The sequence below is a fragment of the Mauremys reevesii genome, linkage group 3 (assembly GCF_016161935.1).
Source record: "Mauremys reevesii isolate NIE-2019 linkage group 3, ASM1616193v1, whole genome shotgun sequence".
Lineage (NCBI taxonomy): Eukaryota > Metazoa > Chordata > Testudines > Geoemydidae > Mauremys > Mauremys reevesii.
This window is the reverse complement of record NC_052625.1, coordinates 7051830-7078501: the sequence shown is the minus strand read 5'-3', so window position 1 is coordinate 7078501 and position 26672 is coordinate 7051830. Positions and strand designations below refer to the sequence as shown.

The window sequence follows — 26672 nt, the reverse complement described above, 5'->3', positions numbered from 1 at the left end:
GCTAAATGGAAGAGTAAAGAAACCAATTGGAATGGCTTAGCCTGGCAGGCACATTGACTATCCTCTCATCATGAGTGCCCTTGTGAGCATAGAGATGGACCTGGAAGGATAATGCCCAGTCTTCCCAGTTCCAGGTGATGGGAGTGGCTAATGGCTGCCTTCCCTGTCAGCCTTGATGCTGGTGGATAGGATACTGGTGTTTGGAGTAAAATGGTTCTTGGTACTGGCAATATTCCTTGGCAGGAGACACTGACCCTACTCCCCAAGGGTGGCCAAGGGTCATGCTACACCAGGCTCTCTGCAGGCACTAACCACGCCCTACCAGTCCTAGGGTGAGTTATAGAACAAAACTTCTCTTCAACCTTCTGTACAAGGCCTCTGCTTGTATGACCGAGTGTGAAGGGGGAGAAGCTTAGTGTCAAAGAAAGGGATTTCATCACAGGCACCTCTGCAGGGAAGCCTGACCTAGGAGCCACAGGCAAGAGGAAAAGAGTCCCCTCTGTCTTGCACCAATCTGTCGGCATTGCTAGTGGAGAGGGGGTGGGGGTGGTAGGAATAATTCTCTGCTTGGAGAATATTCTCAGCTGTGTGGCATAGATTGCAGTGGATTTCTGCACGAAGGAGGTTAGGCGTACCATGGCTCTGTCCTCTGGATGGCAACACTGAGCAGAGATATTTTAAAAGCCCAGCGGTTTGAATGTGGTTACTTCAATAGTCTGTCAAAGCTGCTGCATACCTGCAGTTCCTGTGGCCTTGGAGGGCGGGCGGGGCTGCAGCCTTCTGAAAAAAATAGGAGCCTAATTTTAGACTGTCCAGTTTGAAAAGTTTTGCCTAAGACACCTACCCCCTGTCCAAGAGTGAGTGAGTGAGAGAGTGTGTGTGTGATGACAGAAGGTGTCAGGTCTCCTGACTCCTAGAGTTGCACTATCTTCCCTCTACAGACCATGCCACTGGTGGACTCTCTCCTCGCCCCCCCCCCCCTCATGGGTCCCATCACCTCGCTGCCCTTTTATGGTAAAATAAGCAGAGCTGCCCTCACAGCACTGGGCTCTCCCTGGAAGTGGAGAGCCCTTGGCATACAGGTTATAGCATTCCCTAAGCAAATACAGTTGCTGGAGGAGTGGTCCTATTGCGGCAGGGAGAGGAGTGAAGAAACTGGGACCTGCCTGCCACTCCTTGGCACGCTAGAGAAAGGGGAGTGTTCAGCCAGTGTGGCTGTGCAGTGCCTGCTGCAGCCTGGCAGATATGTGCATGTGGCCAGGGGAAGTGTGACCCTCCTGCAGCCCTGCTCTGGAAGCAGCAGCTGGAGTGAAGCGAAGGGTTGAGTCAGCTGGGAGGGAGGGAGGCTCTCAGGGTTAACTCTGCCCCTGGATGGAAGGGGATGGAGACTGAGGCTTTCCTCAGGCTGGGGCTTTGCCTGAGTGTCACAGCCAGCGGGCACCAGCTGATGATGCAGATCTGTAGTGTAGCCCAGCAAAGCCTACACCTGGTTGAAACCAAGGTTAAACTGCCTGGGTGAGATGCCAGGCTGAGAGCAGTTTAGCCTGCTCCCTGTAGGCATTGGGACTGGTATAGCAATGGCACTGACTGAAATCCAGCAAACCTCCCCTGTAGAGACGGGGGAAGTGACACGGGGCTAGGGCAGGTCGTTAGAGCGAGAGCATGTGCTAAAGGGGAACGAAGAGAAACCAGTGTGACACAGGGTGTTCTACAGCAGGGGTCTCAAGCACGGGGCCCACGCAGGGCTATTTCCTGTGGCCTGCCAAGCAGCTTGCACCCGCCCCCACTCAACCCCTCGGGCCTACCTCCAGGCCAGGGGTGGGCAAACTACACCCGTGGGATTCCCCTGAGCCCCGTACCGCTCCCTGAAGCAGCTGGAACCATGTCCCCACTGCCACCCTTGAGTGCAAAGCCCTCCTGCCCCCCCAACTCCCTGCCCTGAGCTCCCTGCCTGCACCTCAACCCCCCCTGCGCCCTACTGCACCCCATTCCCTGTCCTGAGCCCCCTGCCTGCACCTCAACCCCCCCCTTCCCTGAGCCCCCTGCTGCCCCCCCACCCCATGCCCTGAGCCCCCCTGTTGCATCCCTTCTGCACCCTTGATCCCCTGCCCTGAGCCCTCTGCCTGCATCCCACACCCCTTCTACACCCTGAACCCCCACCACATCCCTCATGCACCCTCTGGGGGGGCAGCGACTTCAGGGAGGAGGTTGGAATGGGGGCTGGGAAGAGGCGGGACCTCATGGCAGGGGTGGAGTGAGGGGCAGCAGGGGGTGGGGGGGTGAGAGGCGAGTGTAATGCAGCCCTCAGGCCAATGAACTAGCTCTCATGTGGCCCATGTGGGCATTTGAGTTTGAGCCCCCTGTTCTACAGTAATAGAACTGGAAGCTGCCAGCATGTCCAGCGGACGGACAGCACTGTGCAGAGAGACAAGAAGGATGGTTGGGGTGGGGGGGGGACCAGCAAAGGGGTGTTACCAGAGGTGCTGCCTGGACACCACCCAAGGAAAGCAGATGGGGTGATGCTCCCCACACTAGCATCTACAAGTGGGGAGCTGGCTCAGAGTGCTGACCCCTGCTGGCCAAAGGCTGAAATTACAGGTACATGCACCAGGGGCCAGAACCCCCCACTCTGCTGTTCCAGTCCAGCTGACAATAGGGGACTGGGGTGTTTTATTTGTTCACTTTCTGGAGTGGCTCAGCAGTGCTACTCCCTGGGAGGGCTGGCCTGACCCCATTACAATACCGTAGGGCTCTTCTGCTCTCCTGGACTCAAGTTCAGATGCACTCAGCCACTCCACCCCACCCCCTCTGCCATAGTTAGCTCCAGCCCTGCTCATCAGTGTCCAATATGGGTTCTGGGTTACAGCTGCACCCGTGTGTGAGCCACTCACAGGGGCCCAGGGGAGCATAGCCTGGTCTTCAGCTAAAGGGGAACCAAACTATTGTGTGTCCCGGAGCAGATGACTGCAGGGTGTGGTTTGCAGATTCCTACAGCTCTGCTACTGAATTATACACTGGGGAAGGGGGAGCTAGGTCTCCCCTCCCAGAGAGGCTGCTTGGTGTTAGAGGTCAGCGGATGAGACAGCTCCACCGGAGTATCCTACCTCTTCCACGCCAGGCCTCTTAGGGCAAAGTGTGAGGCCACCAAGCTGGTCAGCTACAGCTCTCAGCCCCTGCTCCACTGGGACGTGTTTTGCTAACTCTGGTGCTGGCTTTGACTCCATCATCCAGTCCTATCCCCCTTCCCCCAAGAAAATGTGTAGCCGGTTCCCCGGGGGCCACTGTGGCCATGGCATTAAAGACAAGCCTGTTACCACACAGCAATGTAGCAGTCCTGTATGCAAGCCTCACTTCCAATGCTAGTACCCCTTTAACAGTGCCACAGCCCTGTTGTGCAGCACAACCAGTGCTCTTTGCTGTGGCCCCCCTTGGGGCTCTGCTTGTTATTACCGCAGGCTGTTTTACATAATGCTCTCTACAAAATTATTGTCAAAAAAAGGTGAAGTTATTGTACTGTTGCCTAATGTGGTGAGAGCCCTGATTGTTGCTGCCTCTAAACAGCAAAGGACATGGACCCATGCCACTTCTCACAGGTTATTGCGCTAGCCGCTTTCCTTGATTGGCTTTTGATAAGATTTTCCCCAAAGTTTCTCTCCCTCACTACTCCCCTGACCCTGCCTTTTCCAGATGAACAGGCACCTGGGAACTCAGTGTCTTAGTAGTAGATATAAAGTCACTTAGGGCTGTGGCCAGTACTGAAGCAGGCCCCACTGCTGCCACGTCTGCGGCTGGAGAGAGGGTAAGAACGCCTGGCAGCTGTCAGGCTCAGTGCTGAGCTGCTGCGGTGGTGAACATGGGATCACAAGTGATACAGAACAGAAGGCTGTCTCGGCTTAGACACAGGGTTAGGTTTTACTAGGAGCAGGGTACAATGCAGACAATGCAGTACAGCAGCAAGACACACCTTCCCCCTCTAAAAATAAAAATGCATCAAAGGGAGGTCTGGGGCATACAGAAGTAGAACTGATGCCCTGCTTGCTGTATTCAGCTGGAGCAGGCTGCTCTGCCCCAGGAAGCACCAGCTCCCCCGTGCCCGGTTCAGGGTAATTAACACTCGTTTCAAAGTGGTGCAAGTACCACCTTTAACTATTCTTCTCTTCTTCCTCCACATCCGGGCTGCAGCTGCTCAGCACAGCGCCGAACGGGTGGAGTTCTGATTGCTTCTGGCACTCTGCACAGACAGCTGTGAGTGTGAGCCAGTTGCCAGGGGATCTGGGTCTTTTTCCAGCCTCTGCCCTGAACTGCTTATGTGACCGAGAGCGAGTCTCTTCCCTGCTGTATGTGCCTATATTCCCCTCTAGCCCCTTTGTTACGCTCTTGGAGCGCTACAGGAAGCAAAGTCGTATTATTAATACAGAGCTATAAAGGGAGCATGAGTTCAGTGACCCTAGTGACTTCCTTCCACGCTTTTACCAGTGCTATTTAAACTCAGCCCAGCCCCCAAGCTTCTGGATCAGTCCTAGGAGTTTTGATGTTGAGCTGGGCGCCGTTAAGACTCTCGTTCCTTCCATTAGGTGTTTGGAAAAGGGAGTCAGCTCGTCCCAGCTCCCCCCCGCTTTGCTGGGGCAATTCAGCTTCAGCCCAGGAGAACAGGCAGTGACATGGCCTCTCTCTAAGAATAGGCAGTTGCTGTACTGTGTCAATGAAGGGAGATTTGTTTTGGCAGGGAACAGTCCTACAGAATACACGCCCGGTAAATCAACCTAAGATACGCCGACTTCAGCTATGCTATTCGTGTAGCTGAAGTCAGCTTATCTTAGGTCGACACCCACCCCCAGTGTAGACCTAGCCTCAGGGAGGTAGGAGGAACTCTGCTGGCATCCCACCATATACTGCATCTCCACTAGGGGGCTCTGTCAGCATAGCAATAGCAGCAAAGGCTCTGTCATGTAGACAAGGCCTTATTCTTTTATTAACCTGTTATACAGCTAATACCCACAGACACCAGGCCATGACACTAGCTGCAGCCTGCTACCCTGCAGTTCTGCCTCCCAGGCCAGAGAGCAACATTTCTCACTTGGGCAGCCACCTCCTCCCGAACAATACACACACCATCTCCTCCGCCGCGGCGAGGCCAGTGGCTGGAGCGGAGGGGCATGGGAGCCGGGGTCGTGCATGTGCTTACAAAGAGCAGAAAGCAGAGAGGATTAGGCGGCTAGAACCACCGTCACAAAGGGAAGCTGGATTTTGAATGGTGAAGCGGTGCTGTGAAGGCAGCCTCATGATGGCGCTGGGAACCCTCCCTGCGCAATCCTATGCCCTGTTTCCTGCAGGGAAAGCAGCTGGTGCAGGTACCAGGCAAGGAACCACGGCATGTGGCAAAGCTGCGGCCTCAAGCGGAGTTACTGCTCGCAGGCTGATGGCCAAGAAAGGGACGTGAATGAATGGAAGAAGCACAAATCAGCTCTCACGCCTCACCTCCCACCCACCCCGCCTCCACCAGCAGAGTTGAGCACAGGACGTTGTCACATGGCTGCAGGCTACAGGAGTTCAAGTTCCTAATGCACAAATTTAATTCAAATCAACGACTCTCAGCCCCTGACATTTGGGGTATGTCTACACCTTGAGATAGACTTAGGCCCAGATCCCTAAAGGTGATGAGGCCCCTGACATCCACTGATTGAGGTGGATGGTACGAGCCTGAATCGCTTTGAGGACCTGGGCTTCAGGCACCCGTGCAGAGCTGAGGAATCCCCTTCCCTGCTCCCTGTCTGCTGGATGCAGACAGCTCCAGGTAGATTAAAGTTAGGTTGCAGGGGAGATTCTCCAAGGCACCACTAGCAGTTACTGCCCAGCGGCTAGTCCATGGGAGGCAGGTGCCTTTAATGACCCACCCGACCTGCTATGGAAAGTTATTTCAATTAGAATTAATTAGCTGCCACATTGCCCACCAAAGGCAGGAGGGTAATTGTGGGAGGACTTGGCCTGGGACCCGCAGGCTGAGAGGCCATATCCCCAGCCCCCTGGGATCTGCAGCCCAGTTTTGAGCTATGAGCTGGTACAGCACAGTCCATATGCAGCACAGGCTGCCAGAACCCTCCAGGAGTAAGAGACTAGCCCAGGAGCCACTGGTGACGTTTAGGTGCCACGTGCCAGCAAATGGAAGGCTGGGCACAGGGCCAGTTGCCAAGGCAGCGACAGACAGCCTAAGGTCTAGTGGTTTCCCTGAAGGCAAGAGGGGTGGATCCTGGGCTTGGAATGAAAAGCTAGGGGCCGGCCCAGCCATGCAGCGACATTGGCCCACGCCTGCAGCCAGCCAGCGACACGGCCGGCTGGAAACACAGCTCACAGCTGCATGCCCACAGTCAGTCAGCAGGTAATAACCACCAGTGAGTCTTCACCATGCCCAGCCTCTGGTGGCTGCTGAGCCTGGCACACGGCTGGATTCCTGGAGCTGGGCTGCAGGCGGGACAGCACCTCCACGCAGATGGCGAATCCTCCCTCCCGTCACTGTTTAAATCAGTGAAGTGGTTACTGCTGCAGCAATGTTCGGCCGGGGGAGATAAGCACAGCAGGACAGAAACCGAACTCCTCCGAGCGTCAGCGAGCGAGCAGCACAGAACATCCCTCGTCGGGCTCCCCTCCAGGAGCAAAGCAGGGTTCAGCCGCCCACGTGTCCATTGTTGGTTCCCAAACCGTGAGGTGCAATGAGCATAAGGCTTTACTGCAGCTCAGGACTCACCTCCCACAAGCAAAGGAGGGGCACCAGTCTGGTGTAATGGGGGGAGCAAAGGACCTCCCAGCCGGGTACGACTTCACTAGGCAGCACAACAAAGCATGGCGAGATGCCCAAGAATCCTGGCTGGCCCAGAAGCACCGGGCAGGTGGCTGCTGTATAAATACGTCCCTGGTCTGCCAGGACAGTCCCGGTCGAGGAACTCCTGGAACTAGAGGCACTGCGCTGCTCAGTCTTCGGGCCCTGCCGCCTGGTGGACTTCACAACCCTGCGTCCCTATACCACGCCTGGGCAGAGTTAGCGGCCTGTGAATGGCATTCACGGAGAAGCCAGCAGGCTGGGCTGGGAGCTGCCAAATCTAGCCAATAGGAAACACTCAGGAGAGGGGTGTGGCCTAGGCCCCGCCCCTCAAATGAGTTAGGCCCCTCCCTCCATTTGGGCTGCACCGCCGTGAACCCCTAGAGCCCTGCTGAGAACAAAGAAAAGGGTCTTTATCCTCTACTGAGAGCCCCAGACTCTGCCCCGACTAACCCCACTCCAACCTGGCTTTGAAGGCTCCCTTTGATGCTAAAGCAGCTCATGCTTTGCCCACGAACGCCTGGGACCCCTGCAGACACAGGACAAGGAACAAAATGAGTGCTTAAGCAGCAGGGGGCGCAAAAGGGCTGGTTTAACATAAGCAAGTCCAAGTAGGTTGTACGGACCAGCACGTGCACCAAGCACCAGTTAAACCTGCCCTTAAAGAGAGAGGGACTTGGCTACCTCGGTTACATCCACACAAGCCTCCTAACTGAACCCCACAGGATCAGACCAGCCCCTGTGCTCTCACCTCCTCCAATCAGGCCACTCTAGCGAACATTTACAAGTGACCACCGGGGGGCAGCACGGGGAGGAATTAGATCTTTCGAGGGAAAAATCTCACCCCTGAAAGCACCAAGTGCCGACCCAGCTCAGCTCCTACCGAACCAAAGTCAACAGGAGTTTTGTCACCAACGTCAATGGCAGCAGAGATGGGCTCACGGCTCACCTACGTTCAGAAAAGCTGAAGCCACAGCTTGGCCTGACTTCTCCACACAGCTCTTCCCCTCCTGGACAACTCCAGGTTTGAGGCTCCCGTGGGACGCAGGGAAACTTCCTGGATGCCCAAGATGGACCAGGGCAGCTGGCACTCCCGCCATGTCAAACCCGTCTCGCCAGCTCCCACTGCTGTGTTCAGCGCTCCTGGTACAGGACCATCTCTGTCCCTCCCTCACACCGTGGAATCAGGAGTGTTGTAAACTCCGCCCTCTGCTCACATCACTCACGGAAGAGCAAGAAAAGCGGAGCGCCACCTTTCTGTTCCGTCCTGCGGCTGGGGGATGGGGCCTTTGGGACATGGAGGACTCAAGGTCTGTTACGATCGTAGCGCTTTATACCATCACCAGGAGCATTTGCTGCTAGTGCCTCAAAATAAGACCAGCACAACCCCTCGTTAGCTACACCATTGGTTTAATTGCATTACCGTCCAGAAATTCACAAGGACACTTGCCAACAGCCGCCTGGTACAACGAACAGGGGCGTCCTGTACCTTCCAGGCTTCATTCACTCCAAAAAGACAAAAATTGCACTGATTGATGAACAAACACAGAGTCTTCCCTTTTCGCACATTCATGGATTCTGTTACTACAGAAGGTAAAGGCTTGGAAGCAGCTGGCTGACACAGTCAGGGCTTTCCCCAGGGAACACAGTTTTACAAAAAAACAGTATGAAAATTCCTTTACAGATGTACGTCTGCAGTGTGTACTTGTATCCTTTTAAATCTCAAACTAGGAGGTTTCTGGGGTCACTAATGGCTTGTGTGTCTTTATCTGCAAAGAACTGAGCATATATTTTTAGGAACGTGTAAGGCATTTTGGTAAGTGGAATAGTAAATTCTAGATCTTAGACCCATCAGACAGAAGTTCCTTCCTTTGAACCGTTGTCTTCTCCCTGGAAGAGAGAGAGAGCAGAACAGGTTATAGGATTGTATATAGAACACGTATTATGTTTTTAGTAGTTGAGTAAGCAGGTATTCTTAGGGACAGGGTTTTATCTAACAATTACGTCAATATCATAATGCAGAGACTGGATTCAACATTTGACTCAAAGAACCCCTGATCCAGTGATGTTAACACTGATGCCCTACAGGCCAGATCTGGCTTCTGGCCATGCAGTCAGATTAACTTTTGTTGGTGAAAGAGACAAGCTTTTGAGCTCCGTAGACCTTTTCCTCAAGTCTGGGAAACGTACTCAGTGTCACAGCTAAATACAAGGTGGAAGAGATTAAGCATAAGGAGTTAACACATGCTGCAAGAAACCATTCAAAATGAAGGGGGTAATTAACACCCCTACACTCATAGGAAAAGAAAGAGTAGGTTACAGATCCTTGTAACGAGACAGAAAACCAAGGTCTCTATTGAATCCATAATTTTTGGTGTCTAGCACAGTTATGAATTTAAGTTCCCAAGCTCATCTTTAGAAGGTGCATCAAATGCACCAACAACTACATGTGTAAAACCAAACAAAACCATACTCTCAAATGAACTCACACAGGAAAACGATAAAAAGACAAAAACACCCCATCACCTGTGGGTGAACACTTGCTATAAAGTGATCACTCCATATCTGACCGCTCAGTCCTCGTCCTCAAAGGAAACCTGCACAGCACCTTCAAAAGATAAGCCTGGAAGCTTCAATTCTGTGAAGCTCCGAGTACCTTTCCCAGATCTGAAGAAGAGTTCAGTGGAGCTCAAGGGCTTGTCTCTTCCACCAAGTGGAGTTGGTCCAATAAGAGAGATTACCTCACCCACCATGTGTCTCTCCTATCCTGAAACCAACATGGCTGAACTACCAGTCATGCTGTCCAGAATCTGAATTTTTGTTGAAAAAGTTGATAAGGGGAAATGGATTTCTCTACTCTATGTTCTGCCACCACTAAGAACAGCCCGGGCAGTGTCCCCTTGTAAAATTCCCGTTTTTGTGCATTATGCACGTCTTGAATAGGAAGTGGGTATTCACCCACGAAAGCTCATGCTTCAATACGTCTGTTAGTCTATAAGGTGTCACAGGATTCTTTGCTGCTTTTACAGAGCCAGACTAACACGGCTCCCCCTCTGATACTTGAATAGGAAAGATGGTCTAATGGTTAAAGCACTGGGCCGGGACTCGGAAGATCTGTATACTGTTGCCAACTGTCGGATTCCCTGCATCCTTGGGCAAATCACTTCATCTCGGAGTCGCCGTTCCCCAGGGCCGGCTCCAGGCACCAGCATTCCAAGCAGCTGCTTAGGGCAGCAATCTGCAAGGGGCGGCAGTCCGTGTTCTTGCCCCCAAGCAGCGCGCCGCATTGCCACCCCAGATGGCGGGGGCAGTCCGTGTGCCATTAGGGTGCACGCGCATTTCCGCGGCGGCAGCTTCTATGTTCAGCTGTCCACAGCGGTGCAGGTTCTGTCTTCCAGGTGAAGATGCCGAATTTACACCGTCATGGAAACGCGCGTGCTGCCCTAACAGCACACAGACCGTCCCCGCCATCAGTGGCGGCAATTCGGCACGCTGCTTGGGGCAGCAAAAAATAGTAGAGACGGCCCTGCCGTTCCCCACCCTTTGATTCATCTATTTCAACTGTAAGGTCTTCAGGGCAGAGACGGTCCCTTCCTATGTGTCTGTGCAGTGCTTAGCATAACAGGGTCCCAGTCTCGGTTGTGGCTTCCTGGTTCTATCCGCACACCATTACGTTCCATTTGAAGACAGATGCAATACCGTGTCTTGAAGCTGCTCTTTCAATTTCTTCACTGCTTCTCTTTCTTTGGCCAGTTGTCCCTGGGTAATCTTCAATAGCTCTTGGAGTTTGGTAGCAGCTTGTCCCAAGTCCTTCGTTAGCTTCTTCTCCTTCTCAAGTCTTTCCTGCACACAATTGAAGTAAACTATTATTTGTGGTAACTAGATCAATCATTTACTGATCACTGGACACAGAGCAGCAGCATTCACAGGCCACTCCCACCTTGCAGAGCCCCTGGAGAGGTTTTTGCTATGGGGTTGCACTCTGGTTTTTGTTTGACAGTGGAGAAACCTTTGCTCAGCTCCCTCTAGATGTAACTGATGTTCATCCCCACATTTCACAGGTCGGTCACCCTTAATGAGAGTCTCTGTGCAGGAACAAAGAATCAAGACTTGCTTCTGCACAACAGACGTTTGCCAGGATCTCATCGCCCCACCAACTGTCTAGCCACCTTCTGCGATGGGGCCAAAGCAATGGATGGCCCCGTCCCGGACAGTCAGTGGGCCCCATTCCTTCCTGTATGAATCCGACTGGCGTCTGAGGACGACACGCTGGTTGCCAGTCTCTGGCCATCAGAGGCAGAGTCTCAGGGCTGCTCCTCACCTGCCTGCTCTCCCTCCCCGCTAGTGCCATGGACCCATGAGAATGGGCAGGATGGGGCTCGGATTCACCTAAACCCCCTGCCACACTTGATGCCAGGGTTGAAGGGAGAAGCAGCCCTTGGAGTCTTATTTCCTCTGCTCCGCCACCCTACGAGGGCCAGATCCCACTGCCCGAGCCTGGGGAGCTCTGCCAGCTGCAGCGAGACATCACACGAGGAAGGGCTGAAGGTGCAACGCCCGATGTGAGGAGTGGCTTCAGGATCCAGCTCTCAGGCCCGAGTCAGGGACCACAGCGATAGCAGCGAGTGTGCCCCTACTTACCCTGCGTATAGCTTCCCTTCCCTGGCTTGGCAAACATTCCCCCTTAATGCACTGCATAGCATCATAGAATAGCAGGGTTGGCAGCGACCTCAGGAGGTATCTAGTCCAACCCCTTGCTCAAAGCAGGACCAATCCCCAGACAGATTTTTGCCCCGGATCCCTAAACGGCCCCCTCAAGGATTGAACTCACAACCCTGGGTTTAGCAGGCCAATGCTCAAACCACAGAGCTATTCCCAGCCCCGCCCCCAACGGTGCTGCTCAGGCCGCCCTGCTGGGATCAGTTCTGGGCTGCATCAGAGGGCAGGGCTGCATTCTGGGCTGCTATGGGGACCCATTTTGTAGATTACATCTGGTCTGGCAGCTGCCAGCACTGAATGCAGTGCCCCTGCCCCCTCACAGGGTTAGGCCCGCAAGCTAGAGAATTCTCACCCAGCCTGCAGTGGGACCGTTATGCTACCGGAGCAGCAGACAGAGACTGGAAGCAGAATCCGGCCCAGGGCGCCCTTCGGGGCTTGCAGACCCCACGCTGTGAGGAGGTGTGCAGGGAATTACCTTCAGGTGCTGAACCTCCTCCGTTTCCGAGGATGCTACGTTTGCAGCGGATCTCAGCTTTTCCAGTTCGGCTTGCAAACTGCACACAGAGCTCTGCGCCTGCGGTTGCAGGAAGTGAGAGGTCAGTCCTACCCTACTAGGATCCTTGACACTCAAACGGGTGGTCAGCAGACAGGACGAATAGGGGTCCAGGAGGCACGGCCCAGAAGAGCAGAGGGGAAGCTCTCTAGCTAAGAATCCCAGCGCCACACGGCCGCAGGTATAGTGACACTTATCCTTCGCCCGCCACGCAGAGCTACTTTACACTGCAGTGCGCACACTGCTCTCAGTGGCTACATTAAGAAACCAGCTCAGGCTAATCTCAGCTTCAATTTTCAAGATAAAGCCTCTTCACGACCACCACGCGCTACGTTTTCCCACCCGTGGCGTTGGTTTGCATGTACCCGTGGCAGGCTGCGAACAGAAACTAGCCAATGCATTGCAGGCCTTGGTATTGCTTGGGCATGCGACTTTGCCAGCAAAATGCACATACGTCGTTTCGTATCAGGCTCAGGAAGTTTTAAAGCTCTCCCTACAGCCACGCCCCTCCCAGCAGCCATGCTGGTTTGCTCCTTGGAAAGAGGCAGGCCAAGGCGATATTTCAAACAGCCTTCACTTAATGCTAGAATTAACCGGCTAGCATGTGCACCCATGTGCTATGGCCAGTAAAAAGGAACTGATGGCAGCTGCAGCCACTCGGCACTTCATACTTTTGAGTTGCGGGGGGTGGGGGAGTTACACAAGGACACACAGGGCACAGACTTGTGTTCTGCCTTTCCATCACCCCATGAGCAGCTGGCTGGGACATTGTAGCATTTGCCCCAGAAGCAGCCAGCCTGTCCTCCCCCCATTTACAGGTCAGGGTCCTATTGGTTAAATTCAAGCTGGTTTTCCACTTTTTTGTAGAGCTGCATTTAAAAAAAGGTCCAGTGACAGCCAACTCGACCCAACAGAAGCAGACTGTGGGAGTAGTTTTCCTGCAGCCCTGACACAGACAAGCAGGCTAGAGGAGTCCCAAAGATTTTAGCGAGAAGAAAAAGACCAAATGCATGTGGTGAAACAGGCTGACAGAGGTATGACAGAGGAACCGTTTCAGTCCTGCAAGACAGGTAAAGCCTGCTGAGATTTTCAGGAGCGACTAGCTACTCTGGCGTCTAATTTGAAACCTTCCAAAGGGATCCCCAAACTGTCAAAGTGCCAAGCACCTGCCCCTTTAAAATGCCTCAACATGGGCACCCCAAAACTTGGAGAACACAGGTCAGCTGCCACCTGTAGGTGAAAGAGCATCTCCAAAATAAACACTCGCCGGCACGCAGATGTTCCTTGGGGTTTGCTACTGCAGCTTCAGACCCTTCCCGTTTGCCAACCAGGATAACGACCAGTATTTAGGAAGTAGCACATGTAAGTTCTTTGGCATTGACAGTTTCCTTTTAGGATTATGAGGACGCTTGGAAACAGGTAGAGGAATTGGAGACATGTGTTTGGACAATGTTCTTTTTGCTACCGTTTTAGTCCTGCAGCAGCAAGCCGCTGCCTTAAGTTTCAAAAGAAGTGAGCAGGGCTGAAAAGGCAAATCCCAAATGGGGGAAAGAGAGAGCACTTCACTGCTTAAAGTGACACTCATTGGGTCGTTACCAGCATTTTACAACAAGTAAAAGATGATTAAAAGGCCCAAACTTGTTGCTTTCGGTTTTAGGTCTTTGTCAGTAATAGGCATAGAGGAAAGGCCAGAAGGGATTGCAGAGGTCATCATCCCACCCACATTAAGAGCTCGGAAGAGCCAGCATCCTGGAAATTCTGCTATGCTGGTGATCACATACAGCCTTTCAAAGGGACTTTCCCTCCTCCATCGGTTTAAACACAGACCTTCTGTCCGGAGTGAAGCAAAGCCCCCAATCCCGTGTCACAGACAGCAGGCCAGAGAATGTCCCATGCACACGCAGGTCTGAACTTACTTCTTCAAACTCCAGCGCTAGCTTCTGCCTCAGCACTTGCTCGTTATCCACGTTGGCTTCAGTTTGTTCCAGCTGCGTTTTCAACTGCACAGAAACCAAAGTGAATCAGTCACATCGGAAAGATCAACTGGAGCCGATGGGACCCCGAAGCCTGCTACACACAGATAAATAGAGACAGACTAGAGCTTTCCCCAAAGCTGCCAGGCCCTGCTTCCGATCTCTAATCCCCAAAGGAAATCTTCCAGGCTTTCCCCAATTTGGTGCAATATTCCACCGTTGTTCCAGCCCCAGCAACTTGAACTGGAGCCGGCTGCAAAGGCCAAGAGCAGACTGACCCCACCCATCTCATCTGACGTCTCCCCACCACCTTGGGGAAAACTCCACAATGGAAAGAATTAAGAGAACACAGCTTGTGGGGTCAGTAAGCTAGTGAGGAGAGAAAGGTTAGGCTGAAAGACTCTCAGTTAATTCCTGGAACCCAACTCTGGTTAGTGAGATTAGAAATCCACTCCTACACAAAGTCCTTGCCCCTCTGAATTCTGATCCTTAGCCCAAGAAGTCCTGTAAGACCAGAATTCTCCACCCTCCAGGGCCTTGAGTAGACAAGACAGCACCCCATAAAACCGGCCAGAGAGAGATATGGAGTGCTGTGTAATGGATTCCCTCACTTCAAGGACCCAGTGCCTCAACTCTGCAGGACTCCCTGCCCACCCATTGTCTGACCCCAGATCCCCTAAAGCATAGTGCTGCCACTAAGCCCAGCGGTCAGCCCACTGTCATCGACCAAGGAGGTCTCAAAAGCAGAGAGCACTGATCAAAGCCAGATCTCATTCCTGCTCAGAAAGTGACCAGATGATGGTCTCACTGCTAAGGCATTGAGCTGGGACTCTGGTGATCTGGGCTGGATTGCCAGCTCTGCCACAGATTTCCTGCATGACCCTGGGCAAGTCACTTCATCAGTCCCCCCACCCCTCATCTGTAATGCCACTTCCTTCCTCTCACCCTGCATGGTATCTACTTCAACAAAGCGCTCTGGGGCAGGGGCTGTCTGTACAATGGGGCCCTGATCTCAGCTGGGGCCCATTAGAATTACCATAAGAAAGTGGGTGCTTTGAATTCTCTCTTTACAAATGGGCCATGATACGAATATTTGTTACGTGAAGCTTGTTCCCTTCCCTTATCTAGTTAAGAAAATTAACCACCTCAATAGAAGCCCCACAGAAACAGCACAACACACACATTCTACAGTCATCAGTGAAGCCATATACAATTATCATGCAGGTGCCGAGCGGGAGACGGGACAAGTGCAGTCGTTAATCAGTGCCTTAGCGTGCAGTGGTCTCACCGCCCTAACCTCGAGGGGCTCACGCTCGCTTGGGTCAGCCCGCGACCCAGCTGCTTCTCCATCATGCACATGGCTCTTCATCTCCCTCAACTGCTGCCTGACCTGAAACAAGGACCAGCAAGCCTGGCTCAGTGACACAGTGGCAGCCAAGGTGTGGGCGAAGCTTTGAGGTAGGAAGGGTGGCCAATGGAAAACACGCTTCGTGGCCAGCAAAAGTAGGAACGCAGCTGCAGTCAGATTTGTTCTGCTGCCTGAACAAGTCAACAGGAAGTTAGCTGAGCAACAGGGGAAGAGATTCACAGAGTTGCCTAGGGGATGAGACACCCAAATCCCACTGCGCTCCGTCGGAAATCCCACAAAGGATCCATGAAGATCAAACATGGAACGTCCTCCTGAAACTGCCCAAAAGTAACAGTTCAAAGTTTATCAGACCAGACTCAGTGGCATAAGAACAGCTGCAATGTCACTGGTATGGATGGGGTTCGCCAGGTACCCCCAGCAGTGAAATTCACCCATCACAAACTCAACCCTATGGAAGAGTTACAAGAACAGACCCTGATCCTGCAGTGGAATCCCCACATTCAGACTTCTGTGTTCACATGTGTTCCTGGGGTTCCTCAGAGACACAAGGATCAGATCAAGGTGGAGCCAACTGGAGGATTAGGGGCAGGGCATTCAGTCCATGGTTTTGGAGTCCTGTAGTTAATAAATGGACAGTCGGTAACATTAAAGGGAGGGCATGGGGCTGATGGAAAGCAAGACTGAATCTAACAGGTCATCTGCGGAAGGAATCCCAAACACAGCTGATTTTGCAATGGATCCAGAAGACACTACAGCCTGCATTCAGATTCTGTAAAGAGTTTGCTTCTATGTGGAGCTGTGACATTCACAGTGCAATAGCAACAGAAAGGCAGGGAAACCGCTTTAATGCAACACTCTATTAACTGCCTGCAGCGTAACAGTGGGACAACTCCTTGGTTAGCAGCTTATCACACAAAAATGACTCAAACATGATGGGGGTGGGGGGAAGTGTCTTAAATGGGGTCTTTCTACAACTTTTTTCTAAGCCACACAGGCCAAAATTTGACACTTCACCTTCCTTGCATTTGTTTAAGGACATTTTTTTAAGTTGTCTCCACTTCCGTTATGAAGAGCAACATTTCCAATGAGAGCTGCAGAGCCAGAGGCTGCTATCAAGAGAAGCCAGCGTATATTTCTGCTAAGTCTGCCAAGGAGCCCTGCAGTTGCTCAGCCCATCCACAGTGTGGCGCTGCCCTTTACGGAGACGTGGGTTTGAAGGTTAGAAGATTTACAACGGGTCCTGTTCTGGGAAAAGAGATGCTCCATCAAAATACAAGTTGCTAAATACCTGCAACTGCTTCCCTGTTTAATTGGTCTAATTAGTCCTCAGCAGCAGGTACAGATCTGTGACAACTACCTGAATGATTCAAATGATTAGACTTACAGTGCAGGGGAGGCTTTCATTATTCCAAAGACACTATAACCAGACACCAGCTGGTGCACTGTGGAGGGAGATTTTGAACTGCCCGGCTCTCGTCCATTTAAAAAGTAACCAACCCTCAGGATTTTAATCACGTCTCCCAATATCAAAACTCCTTTTCTGAAAGCTCCAGTTCCTGGAGTTACACAGCTACATGAGAATCACAGTTTTTGTTTAAAAAAAATAAAATAAAAATATAAAGCTTCTAGCCCGCATATTGGGAAAGAAAAGCTTGAAATGTGAGCCATAAGGTTCCAAACCCCAGAAAGCAAATAAGAATCCAGCATATAAGATTCCGGCATTTTTAGATAAACCTCATGATTTCTTAACGCTTAGGAGTGGCACTCCTGTTAACTTCTTAACACTCCCCCTTCTTACAGGGTAGTCACATCACATTGATCAAATGGGTTCATAGAATCGTAGAATATCAGGGTTGGAAGGGACCTCAGGAGGTATCTAGTCCAACCCCCTGCTCAAAGCAGGACCAATCCCCAACTAAATCATTGCAGCCAGGGCTTTGTCAAGCTGGGCCTTAAAAACCTCTAAGGAAGGAGATTCCACCACCTCCCTAGGTAACCCATTCCAGTGCTTCACCACCCTCCTAGTGAAAATGTTTTTCCTAACATCCAACCTAAACCTCCCCCATTTCAGAGATAGGCAGGCAACCTTCATAGATTTCTATGGCTAATTCTTACATACAGAAAAGCCAGTTTCAAAAGGAACCCGAAGTAAGATTCCTCCAGCCAACAGATGATCTGTAAGGACATCTGAGGGACCCCGGACGCCCTCAGGATCCCTCCCATAAGGGGACCTACTACCAAATCCAATGGCAACCAACAAAGGAATGCGTGCACATATGTATTAGACAGACACTCTACACTAAAATCATATTAAGGTTGCAGAATCAAGCACACCGAACATAGGAAATGCCAGATTTAAGGCTACCTTTGCAGCCTTGGTTCGTGTTATGCAGGAGGTCAGATTAGATGATTGCGTGGTCCCTTCTGGCCTTAAAAGTCGATGAAAAGTTTACACTGGCATTTCCCAATTTATGTGCTAGACTTCGCAACCTTAACAGTCTAATATAGTTGTGTGTGGGCGCAAGGTACAGGGAGTGAGTCAATTTGTTATTTGATCCCTGGACCCATGAGAGCATCATTCCCTGTGCCCAGAGAGTTAGTTCACATGGTAACTCCTTGACATTCTGAAGATGATCCAGTAGCGCTTACGTGCTGGCTGGGTTGTATATATTTTACAGCAGCTTAGATTCATGCTTCTGCCTGGGAATCATCCGGCATAGCTGAAAAAATGGCCTAATCAAGAAAGCAATGATGAGAATTGCAAAGAGTTTCATGGTATGAAACCCTTCGCCGCCTTCTTCAGCATTTTCAAAATACAAATCCCCCTGGCAGATGGTTCGACGGGCACTTGGAATTGGACATACTTGAAGTCCGACCCCATGCTGAATTCAGTGGAGATTTGGGAAATTCATCAGTGTGACAGAGTCTTACGTCCCTTCCAACTAACCACAGCTTACAACAGCTTCCCAGCCTGCCGCTCTCCACCAAAGAGCGCCTCTATGTTAGGTCTCATCGACACTGGAAAGTTATGGAGTTAAAGAGGTTCTGGTATAACTGAAGTGCTACAATCCCCTCTAGTGTTGGCAGAGTTATGCCAAGATAAAAGTGCTTTATGCCAGTATAGCTATTCCTGAACACGAAGGGGACTTTAATCCACTTTATAAGTTAATTGAGAACAATTTTGAGCATTCCCATGTAGACAAGCTCTAAAGATACGCAGGTACAGGCACCTTTACATCAGTATAGCTGCACCCACTCTACAGATTGTATCGATACATCATTAACAATAATCACCCCCCTAACCAAAATAGTTCTGTAGAGACAACAACTTTTAAGAGTAGACCCGACCTTAGATTAGATATTAACGAGAAATTAGCCATTACCAATGCAAGCTCCTGGCTTTGTTTCTGTGCTTCTGCTTTTGCTGCATCCAGCTGTTCTTGGGATTCAGAGAGGAGCTGCCTCAACTGGAAAAAAGAAGAGGGAAGTCAGCAGCTGTGTTAGTGTCTGGAAGAAGCTTGGGGGTTTGGAGTGGCAGGGAGAAGCAGCAGCATATCAGTTACATAAGAACGGACGTGCTGAGTCAGACCAAAGGCCCATTTAACCCAATATCCTGTCTTCCGACAGCGACAAGTGCCAGATGCTTCAGAGGGAAGGCACAGAACATGGCAATTAGCAAGGGATCCATCCCATCATCCAGTCCCAGCTTCTGCTAGTAAGAAGTTTAGGGACACCCACAGCATGGGGTTGCGTCCCTGCCCATTATGTCTAATGGGCATTAATGGAGCCTATCCTCCGTAAACTTCTCTAATTCTTTTTTGAACCCAGTTATACTTTTGACCTTTACAACATCCCCTGGCAATGAGTTCCACAGGTTGAATGTGAGCTGTGTGAGGTCTGCTTTAAACCTGCTGCCTATTCATTTCATTGGGTGACCACATTCTTGTGTTACGTGATGGATAAACAACACTTCCTTACTCGCTTTCTCAACACCAGTCATGATTTTATAGACCTCTAGCATATCCCACCCAAGTTGTCTCTTTTCCAAGCTTAACAGTCCCAGAGTTTTCACTCTCGCCTCAGACAGAAACTGTTCCATACCCCTAATCATTTTCATTGCCTTTCTCTGTACCTTTTTTGATATGGGACAACCAAAAGTGCACACAGTATTTAAGGTGCGGGTGTACCGCGGATTTATACAGTGGCGTTAGGATATTCTCTGGTTCTGTTATCTAGCCTTTTCCTTATGGTTCCTAACAATCTGTTGATATTTTTGACTGCTGCGGCACATTGAGCAGATGGTTTCAGAGAACTATCCATGACTCCTCCAAGATCTTGCTTGAGTGGTAACAGCTAATTTAGAGCCCATCATTTTGTAGAGCTAGTTGGGATTATGTTTTCCAATGTGCATTACTCTGCACTTATCAAATGATCTCCCCGACTTAGCCCAGCCCCCTTGTCCAGGGATCAGGGAGCAGAGGATGGGAGGCTACAGCCTCATTAGGAAGCTCTCAGCCTGGCCCAGCAGGCCGCTAGGCCCAGCGCTCAGCCCCTAGAATAGACCACACTAGAAAAACATAAAACAAGCACCCGTCAAGCAAGCACACAAACAAAAATCTCACTAATCCCCTAAGCTCACGTAGTCACTCCTCCTGCACCCAGAGAGCCCCCTCGCAAAACTCGCCCGTTTGCCGCTCCTGTTCGCTAGCTGGTTTGCAAACACGCTAGGCCTCTCTCCTCCCACTTCACCACCATGTATTCTTATGGTGCGATGGCTAGGACCATCAGACAGACCAGAACAGCTAAATCACCAGTTAAAGCAGCCTCTTTTCCTGCCAGCATCTTGAAAGCTCTATCGCTGGATCGCCAAAGGAGCCCGAGTTAAGTACCCAACTCTCACTACAATTCAACAGGACTCGGGTGCCCGACTCCCTGAGGCACCTTCGAAAAAATGACCGGTTTCAGAGCCAAGCCTGAAGTCTTGTAAAGCCCATTTTAAAGAGGTTGTTTGTCCTTCTGCGAGCAGACGCAGGCTAGTGAAGTAGGATCCGCATCTCTGGCTAGTGAAGGCGTAGCGGGTCCAGCCAGGGCCTAGTGGTCGCCATGCCAACCTGCTGCCCATTTCAGAGCCACTCCTTCCCTTTCAAATCCTCCAGAGAGTTATTCTGCAAATCGAAGACTTGTCTGTTCTAAGCAGTTCTTCGGCTTCTACAGGCACAGGAGCTGGGGCATCTCAGCCCTCACCTGGCCGGCTAGTTCAGCAAGGCGGACGGCAGACAGCATATTTACACCCAGACACAAGGCTTCCTTTATGCTTTGCAAAGCCATGGATGACTGAGGAGTTCTGCCCTCACTCTGTTCAGTACACAAGCGGCTCTAGCTTAGTCCCACCTAAAAGTTAACTCAGCTGCTTGTCTTCAAACACCGGATTGGATGTTAAGACAAAGCCTGGTGGTCTGCAGGGAGAGGAGTGGGCAGTGCCCTCTGTGTCCTCTGATACCTGTGGCTTCATTTATCTGCTCCTTCTAAACCCTAATGCCAGGGGGATTAATTATCAGCCATTCAGAGATGCGAGGAGTGTTTAAAAACCTCAGAAGTGGAGACTCTTCTGCACAACTCCCTGTGCATTTCAAGTCAGGAATGCATCCAGCTGTTAACTAGTGTGATGGGGCAAGGCCAGATGGCTACAGTAAAGTTGTGAGGAACAGGTATGTTAGCCCCAGGCTAAACAAATCCCTGGTACCATGGTAACCAAACAGCAGTTGCTCCAGGTTAATCAAGACACCTGGGGCCAATTAAGATCCTTCTAGAAGGCAGTGGAGATATTTACATTGATTGGGACACCTGAAGCCAATCCAGGGCTGGCTGGAACTAGTTAAAAGCCTCCCTGTTAGTCAGTGAGGTGCATGCGAGGAGCTGGGAGCAAGAGGCGCGAGGATCTGAGAGCGAGTAGGCACTGCTGGAGGACTGAGAAATACAAGCGTTAACAGACATCAGGAGGAAGGTCTGGTGGTGAGGATAAAGAAGGTGTTTGGAGGAGGCCATGGGGAAGTAGCCCAGGGAGTTGTAGCTGTCGTGCAACTGTACCAGGAGGCACTCTAGATAGCTGCAACCCACAGCGCCCTGGTCTGGAACCCGGAGTAGAGGGCAGGCCCAGGTTACCCCCAAACCTCCCAACTCAAACACAAGACGAATTGACCTGGACTGTGGTTTCTACCAGAGGGGAAGGTCTCTAGACTGTTTCCCGACCCACATGGTGAATCTGTGAGACGAGCAAATCCGCCAATAAGCACAGGACCCACCAAGGTAGAGGAGGAACTTTGTCACACTAGGCAGACACCACCTAAAGTATTCTCCAAGGGGGAAGGATGAGCTTGTGGCTCGCAAACTGGACTACAGCTCTGGAGATTCCTGGCCCTGATTAGCTTTAGTGTCTCCCCACCTCCCGCAAAGAAATGACCAACACTTACTGCTTCAACTTCTTTTGTGTAGTTCTGGCGTTCGGAACTGGCCGTCTCCAAGTGATTTTCCAGCTGTGTTTCCAGAAGAGAAGTATATTCCTTCAGCTGATTAAAACAAGGAGAGCACGGTGATTTGATCGGTAATGATGCAGGCGTTCATCTGTTTGCATATCTAGCCTCCCTAGACCAGCAAGACCAATTCTCCCGACCTCCCCCCGGAGGGGTTGAGAAGAAATTATAATCGCCTCTCTCCTGGCAACATTGAAGGTTCCTGGGGTGCAGCAGAAATCAGTACCCTTGCCTTTTGGAGTAGGTGGGAATGTCCATACCTGATCTGTGTTCTGGAGCTCTGCCCTCAGCTGGTCCACAGCCTCTGCAAGAGATTTCACTTGGACTTGTGCCTACACCAAGCGTTGACCCCCCCCAAAAAATGGAAAATAAAGAAACAAAAAGTGTTAGTAAGCAGTATGTCCCAGCGTGGGCTCTCCTCTAAAACGTCTCTTACAAGCGACTAAAAATGGCACAGTGGAGTTACCCTGTAAACTCTTTGAGGGAAGAGACCATTTGTTGTGTTCGTACAGCATCTGGCACAACTGGGCTCCTGATCCAGGATTGGGACCTTTACTAACAGCATCCAAATAAGAATGACAATACAGTCATCCCTGCAAACTAAGCCAAGGATCTGAGAGTCAAGCTGGGTTCCTCCCTTCTAGCGGGTCACCACTGACATCAATAGAATGTTTTCTGTTGGCCGCATTTGATGCAAAAAGTGGCTTTTTGAGGGCATTGAAATTTTTGCTGAAGAATCCAAAAAATAAAATAAAATTTAAAAAAAAATCTGACTTTTTTTGGTTTTAAACTGAACATTTTTGAAGTTTGGGTTTTTCAGTGAAAACCTCAAAGGAAAATTAACACAAAAAAACCCCCACCACTCACCATTTTTGTTTTTCAGGAGGAAAACATCATTTCCTGACCAACTCTAGTCACCAGCCATGACAAATCTGTTGGCCATATTATGCTCAGCTACATCCCTGCAACCTCACCAACTTCACATTACACGCACGGGCAAGAAAGAACATAATATGGCCAGCAGAATCTTGATTTCATGCACCGCCGTCAAAGAAAAGAAGCCAGCTTCTCTCAAAACTCTGGTGTTCACGGGAGTGGGAATTACACACACCCCTTCTAACCAGAGGAAATTTAACATTATCTATTTGACACAAATACTGAACTCCACAATGCTATGCTTAGTTACTTTTCAGTGTAAAATCTTTTTAGAGGGACATTTTAAATTCCTTTATACTGTAGTGTGCCCAGGCAGGTTCTCAGGAACATCAGCTAAGAAATAAGAGATCAGCAACACCCCTTCATTCCCACACTCACTAAAGCAGGGGTGGCCAACCCGTGGCTCCAGAGCCACATGCAGCTCCTTGCATAGGCACCAACTCTGGGGCTGGAGCTACAGGCGCCAACTTTCCAATGGGCTGGGGGGTGCTCACTGCTCAACCCCTGGCTCTGCCACAGGCTCTGCCCCCACTCCACCCCTTTTCGCCCCCTCCCCTGAGCCTGCCATGCTCTCGCTCCTCCCCCTCAGAGCCTCCTGCACGCCGTGAAACAGCTGATCAGGAGGTGCGGGGAAGGAGAGGGAGGTGCTGATCAGTAGGGCAGCTGGTGGCCGGGAGGCGCTGGGAGCGGGGATGGGAAGTGACGGGGGGAAGGGGCTGCTGACATATTACTGTGGCTCTTTGGCAATGTACATTGGTACATCAACGTTCAGGTGGCTTTCCAGCCTCCCCTGGATGGAGTGGAGGTGCCCGAGTTTGATTCTCGAGCTGGGATGCGAATGTTGTAAGGTAGGTAATGGAATACTGTCACCAGCTCAAGAGGCAGAATGTGTGTGTCAGGATCTCAGGGAGGCAGAAGATTATACGGAGGGCATCTTTCCTTCTCACCTTTCAGCATGCGCACACGCAGTATTGCAGAGGGCAACGGACGTGGTATCGCCCTGGAGTTTACCTTTATTTCAGAAGATGCGTTTTTACACCAAGTTCAACCCTAGAGCCTTTTAACACTGTGCCCCTCCCTAGCAAGGGACCTCTAAAGCCCTCGCCTTTCATAGATTGAGGCCAGAAGGGATCATTAGGATCCCTTTGTTATTTACAGGGTCAGACGCGTCACCAGCCCGTTGGTTTCCAGCACCTATAGGCAGCCAGCACCCCAGGGATTCCTGCTCACACACAGGCGAGAATCTTTAGGATGCACCTTTTGCAGTTCCTCTTCCGATGCCGTTAGCTTTGCTTTCCACACATGCTCCTCCTCCTCCACGCTCTTCTGCAGGTCTTTGAGCATTCTTTCCTGCCGAGGGAGAAGGGACGGAGGCGTGAGGCTGGGCAGGCGGAGAGGGGAAGGCTCACGGGGGCAGAGCATTCAAGACAGGCATTCAAAAAACTGCTGTCAAGGCAGGAAGTTATGGGCATGGTCCAGTTCCCACTGAAATCAATAGGTCAGCTTGGGTTCTAGGTTCTTTAGAGAAGCAGCCTCCTGCTGGACTCAGCACTGGACTGTCTCTGCAAAGCGAGGGGAGGAAGGGACCCGTACTGCTGGGCGTATTCTCACGTTGTATCAAGCACCTGATAACGGGTGTGTGGGGAACGGAGGCACTAAGGGGGGAATTGACTTGCCCAAGGTCACAGTACATCAGCATCAGAGTCAGGAAGAGAACCCAGGTCCCCCACCTCTTAGGGCTTGTCTTCACGTACAGTGCTATAGTGAAGACCCTACTAAGCCACTGGCAGAGCTTCTCCCATCAGCACAGTTAATCCACCTCCCCGAGAGGCGGTAATGTAGACCTGGCCCTAGGCTAGCACCTTACCCACTACACCTGTGACAGGTTGGATCACAGAAACCCTCTTGGGAGCTGCCACCCAATGTGCCAAGACTACTTCTGCCCCCGCCTTCCCTGCCAGTTCGGGGCCCCAGCACCGTCTTGCTGAGCCAGACACTCCCGTCTGCTCCAGCACAGACCCAGGGTCTGAATTACTTGCCCCAAAGCTGCAGGTTTACCTGAAAGCAGCTCACAGAACTGCTCCTGTCTTTAACACTCAGATGCCCAACTCCCAAATAAATCCATTTTACCCAGCATAAAGCTTATACAGGGTAAACTCATAAATTGTTCACCCTCTATAACACTGATAGAGGGCTGCACAGCTGTTTGCCTCCCCAGGTATTATTAGTTAACTCAGAGTATGTATTAAGTACAAAGTGATTTCATTAAATACAGAAAGTAGGATTTAAGTGGTTCCAAGTAGTAACGGACAGAACAAAGTAAGTCAAGCAAAATAAAATAAAATGCACAAATCTATGTCTAATCAAACTGAATACAGATAATCTCACCCTTAGAGGTGCTTCAGTAAGTTTTTTCCTCAGACTAGACAGACCCCTTCCAGGGCTGGCACAATTCTTTCCCCTGGTACAGCTCTTGTTCCAGCTCAGGTGGTAGCTAGGGGATTCCTCACGATGGCTCCTCTTCCCCCTTTGTTCTCTTCCACCCACTTATATATCTTTTGCATAAGGCGGGAATCCTTTGTCCCTCTCTGGGTTCCCACCCCCACCGGAAAAGCACCAGGTTAAAGATGGATTCCAGTTCAGGTGACATGATCACATGTCACTGTAAGACCCCAAGCCTTCATTCCCCCCAGCCTGACTCACAGGAAGGCTGCCTGCAAACAGAGCCAGCCAGTCAATTGTCCTGGTTGATGGGAGCCATTAAGATTCCAAACCACCATTAACGGTCCACACTTTGCCTAATTACAATAGGCCCTCAGAGTTATACTTCCTATTTCTAGTTTCAGATACAAGAGTGATACCTTTATACAAATAGGATGACCACACTCAGACAATAAAGCTTTGTAATGACACCTTACAAGAGACCTTTTGCATGAAGCATATTCCAGTTACATTATATTCACTCATTATCAAATTTTTCTAAAATCATATGGAGTGCAACGTCACAACACCATCCTGCCTCTACTCGCTCCAGACCACCCCTTTCACAGGATGTTCTCAAACCACGTTGTAGCAGAGCCGGAGAATTTACAAGGGCAGTTCTATTGTAAATACTCAGAAATAAGAATGCTAGATGTAATCGGACAGTGAAACGGAGAGGAATATTTTTAACCAAGCTCTGCGAAAGCCTCCCAACAAAGGCTGCAAGATTCACGTGCATCACATCTGTACAATGTCTTGAGAGACTATAGGCATGGATTGGCTGTTACCAAGTCAGTGGCAAGAAAGGTGGAGTGGTACTTTCAGTGAAGAAGAGAAATGGCCTGAATGGCTTAACCTACCGTCTCAGCAAGAATAGTTCTGTACTGCTCACATTCTGCTTGTAAAGTGCTCTGCGCCTCTTCTGCTTCTTTTAATTGAAGTGCTGAATCCTGAAAGAAAAAGGAGTTTTATAGGGTTCCCCCTTCTCACCCCCCCCCCGCCCCAATAGCTGCTGCTAGATTTGATGTTTGTCTGTAGCTGCTAAGCCTTACACCCAACGCCCACAGAAAGCAAGATGTTTGGGGCGTGGCTGTCCAGTCCTGAGGAGATCACTTACAAGAGATTCTGGTTTAGCTGTCTGCTGCTTTAGCATTTCCACACTCTTCTCCTTAAATTCCTGCAGCCACTCCTCATAAGCCTGATTAAACAAATCAAAACAGAGCGTCAGTTGGTCTATCCCATTCCTGCACTGGCACAGCTGTCTGATCACCTTCCAAAAGTATGGGAAGGTCAGTGC

General features: G+C 50.8%; 1 protein-coding gene across 5 annotated transcripts in view; it reads right to left on the bottom strand.

Annotated features, from left to right (window-relative positions):
- Positions 1-8207: 8207 nt before the first annotated feature.
- The window catches only part of RRBP1 (ribosome binding protein 1), a 58760-nt gene continuing 40295 nt past the window's right edge, over positions 8208-26672 (bottom strand). For 2 of the 5 annotated variants that reach the window (XM_039531102.1, XM_039531103.1), the window contains exons 14-24: positions 26493-26573; positions 26236-26325; positions 24152-24244; positions 22219-22290; positions 21899-21994; positions 18812-18895; positions 15357-15449; positions 14003-14086; positions 12009-12107; positions 10514-10657; positions 8208-8704 (exon numbers count right to left, since the gene is read on the bottom strand). In XM_039531102.1, coding sequence (XP_039387036.1) covers positions 8666-8704; positions 10514-10657; positions 12009-12107; positions 14003-14086; positions 15357-15449; positions 18812-18895; positions 21899-21994; positions 22219-22290; positions 24152-24244; positions 26236-26325; positions 26493-26573 — 975 coding nt within the window. In that variant the 3' untranslated portion in view covers positions 8208-8665. The remainder of the gene's footprint in view (positions 8705-10513; positions 10658-12008; positions 12108-14002; positions 14087-15356; positions 15450-18811; positions 18896-21898; positions 21995-22218; positions 22291-24151; positions 24245-26235; positions 26326-26492; positions 26574-26672) is intronic. The other 3 variants (XM_039531105.1, XM_039531106.1, XM_039531107.1) reach the window with 3 other exon arrangements.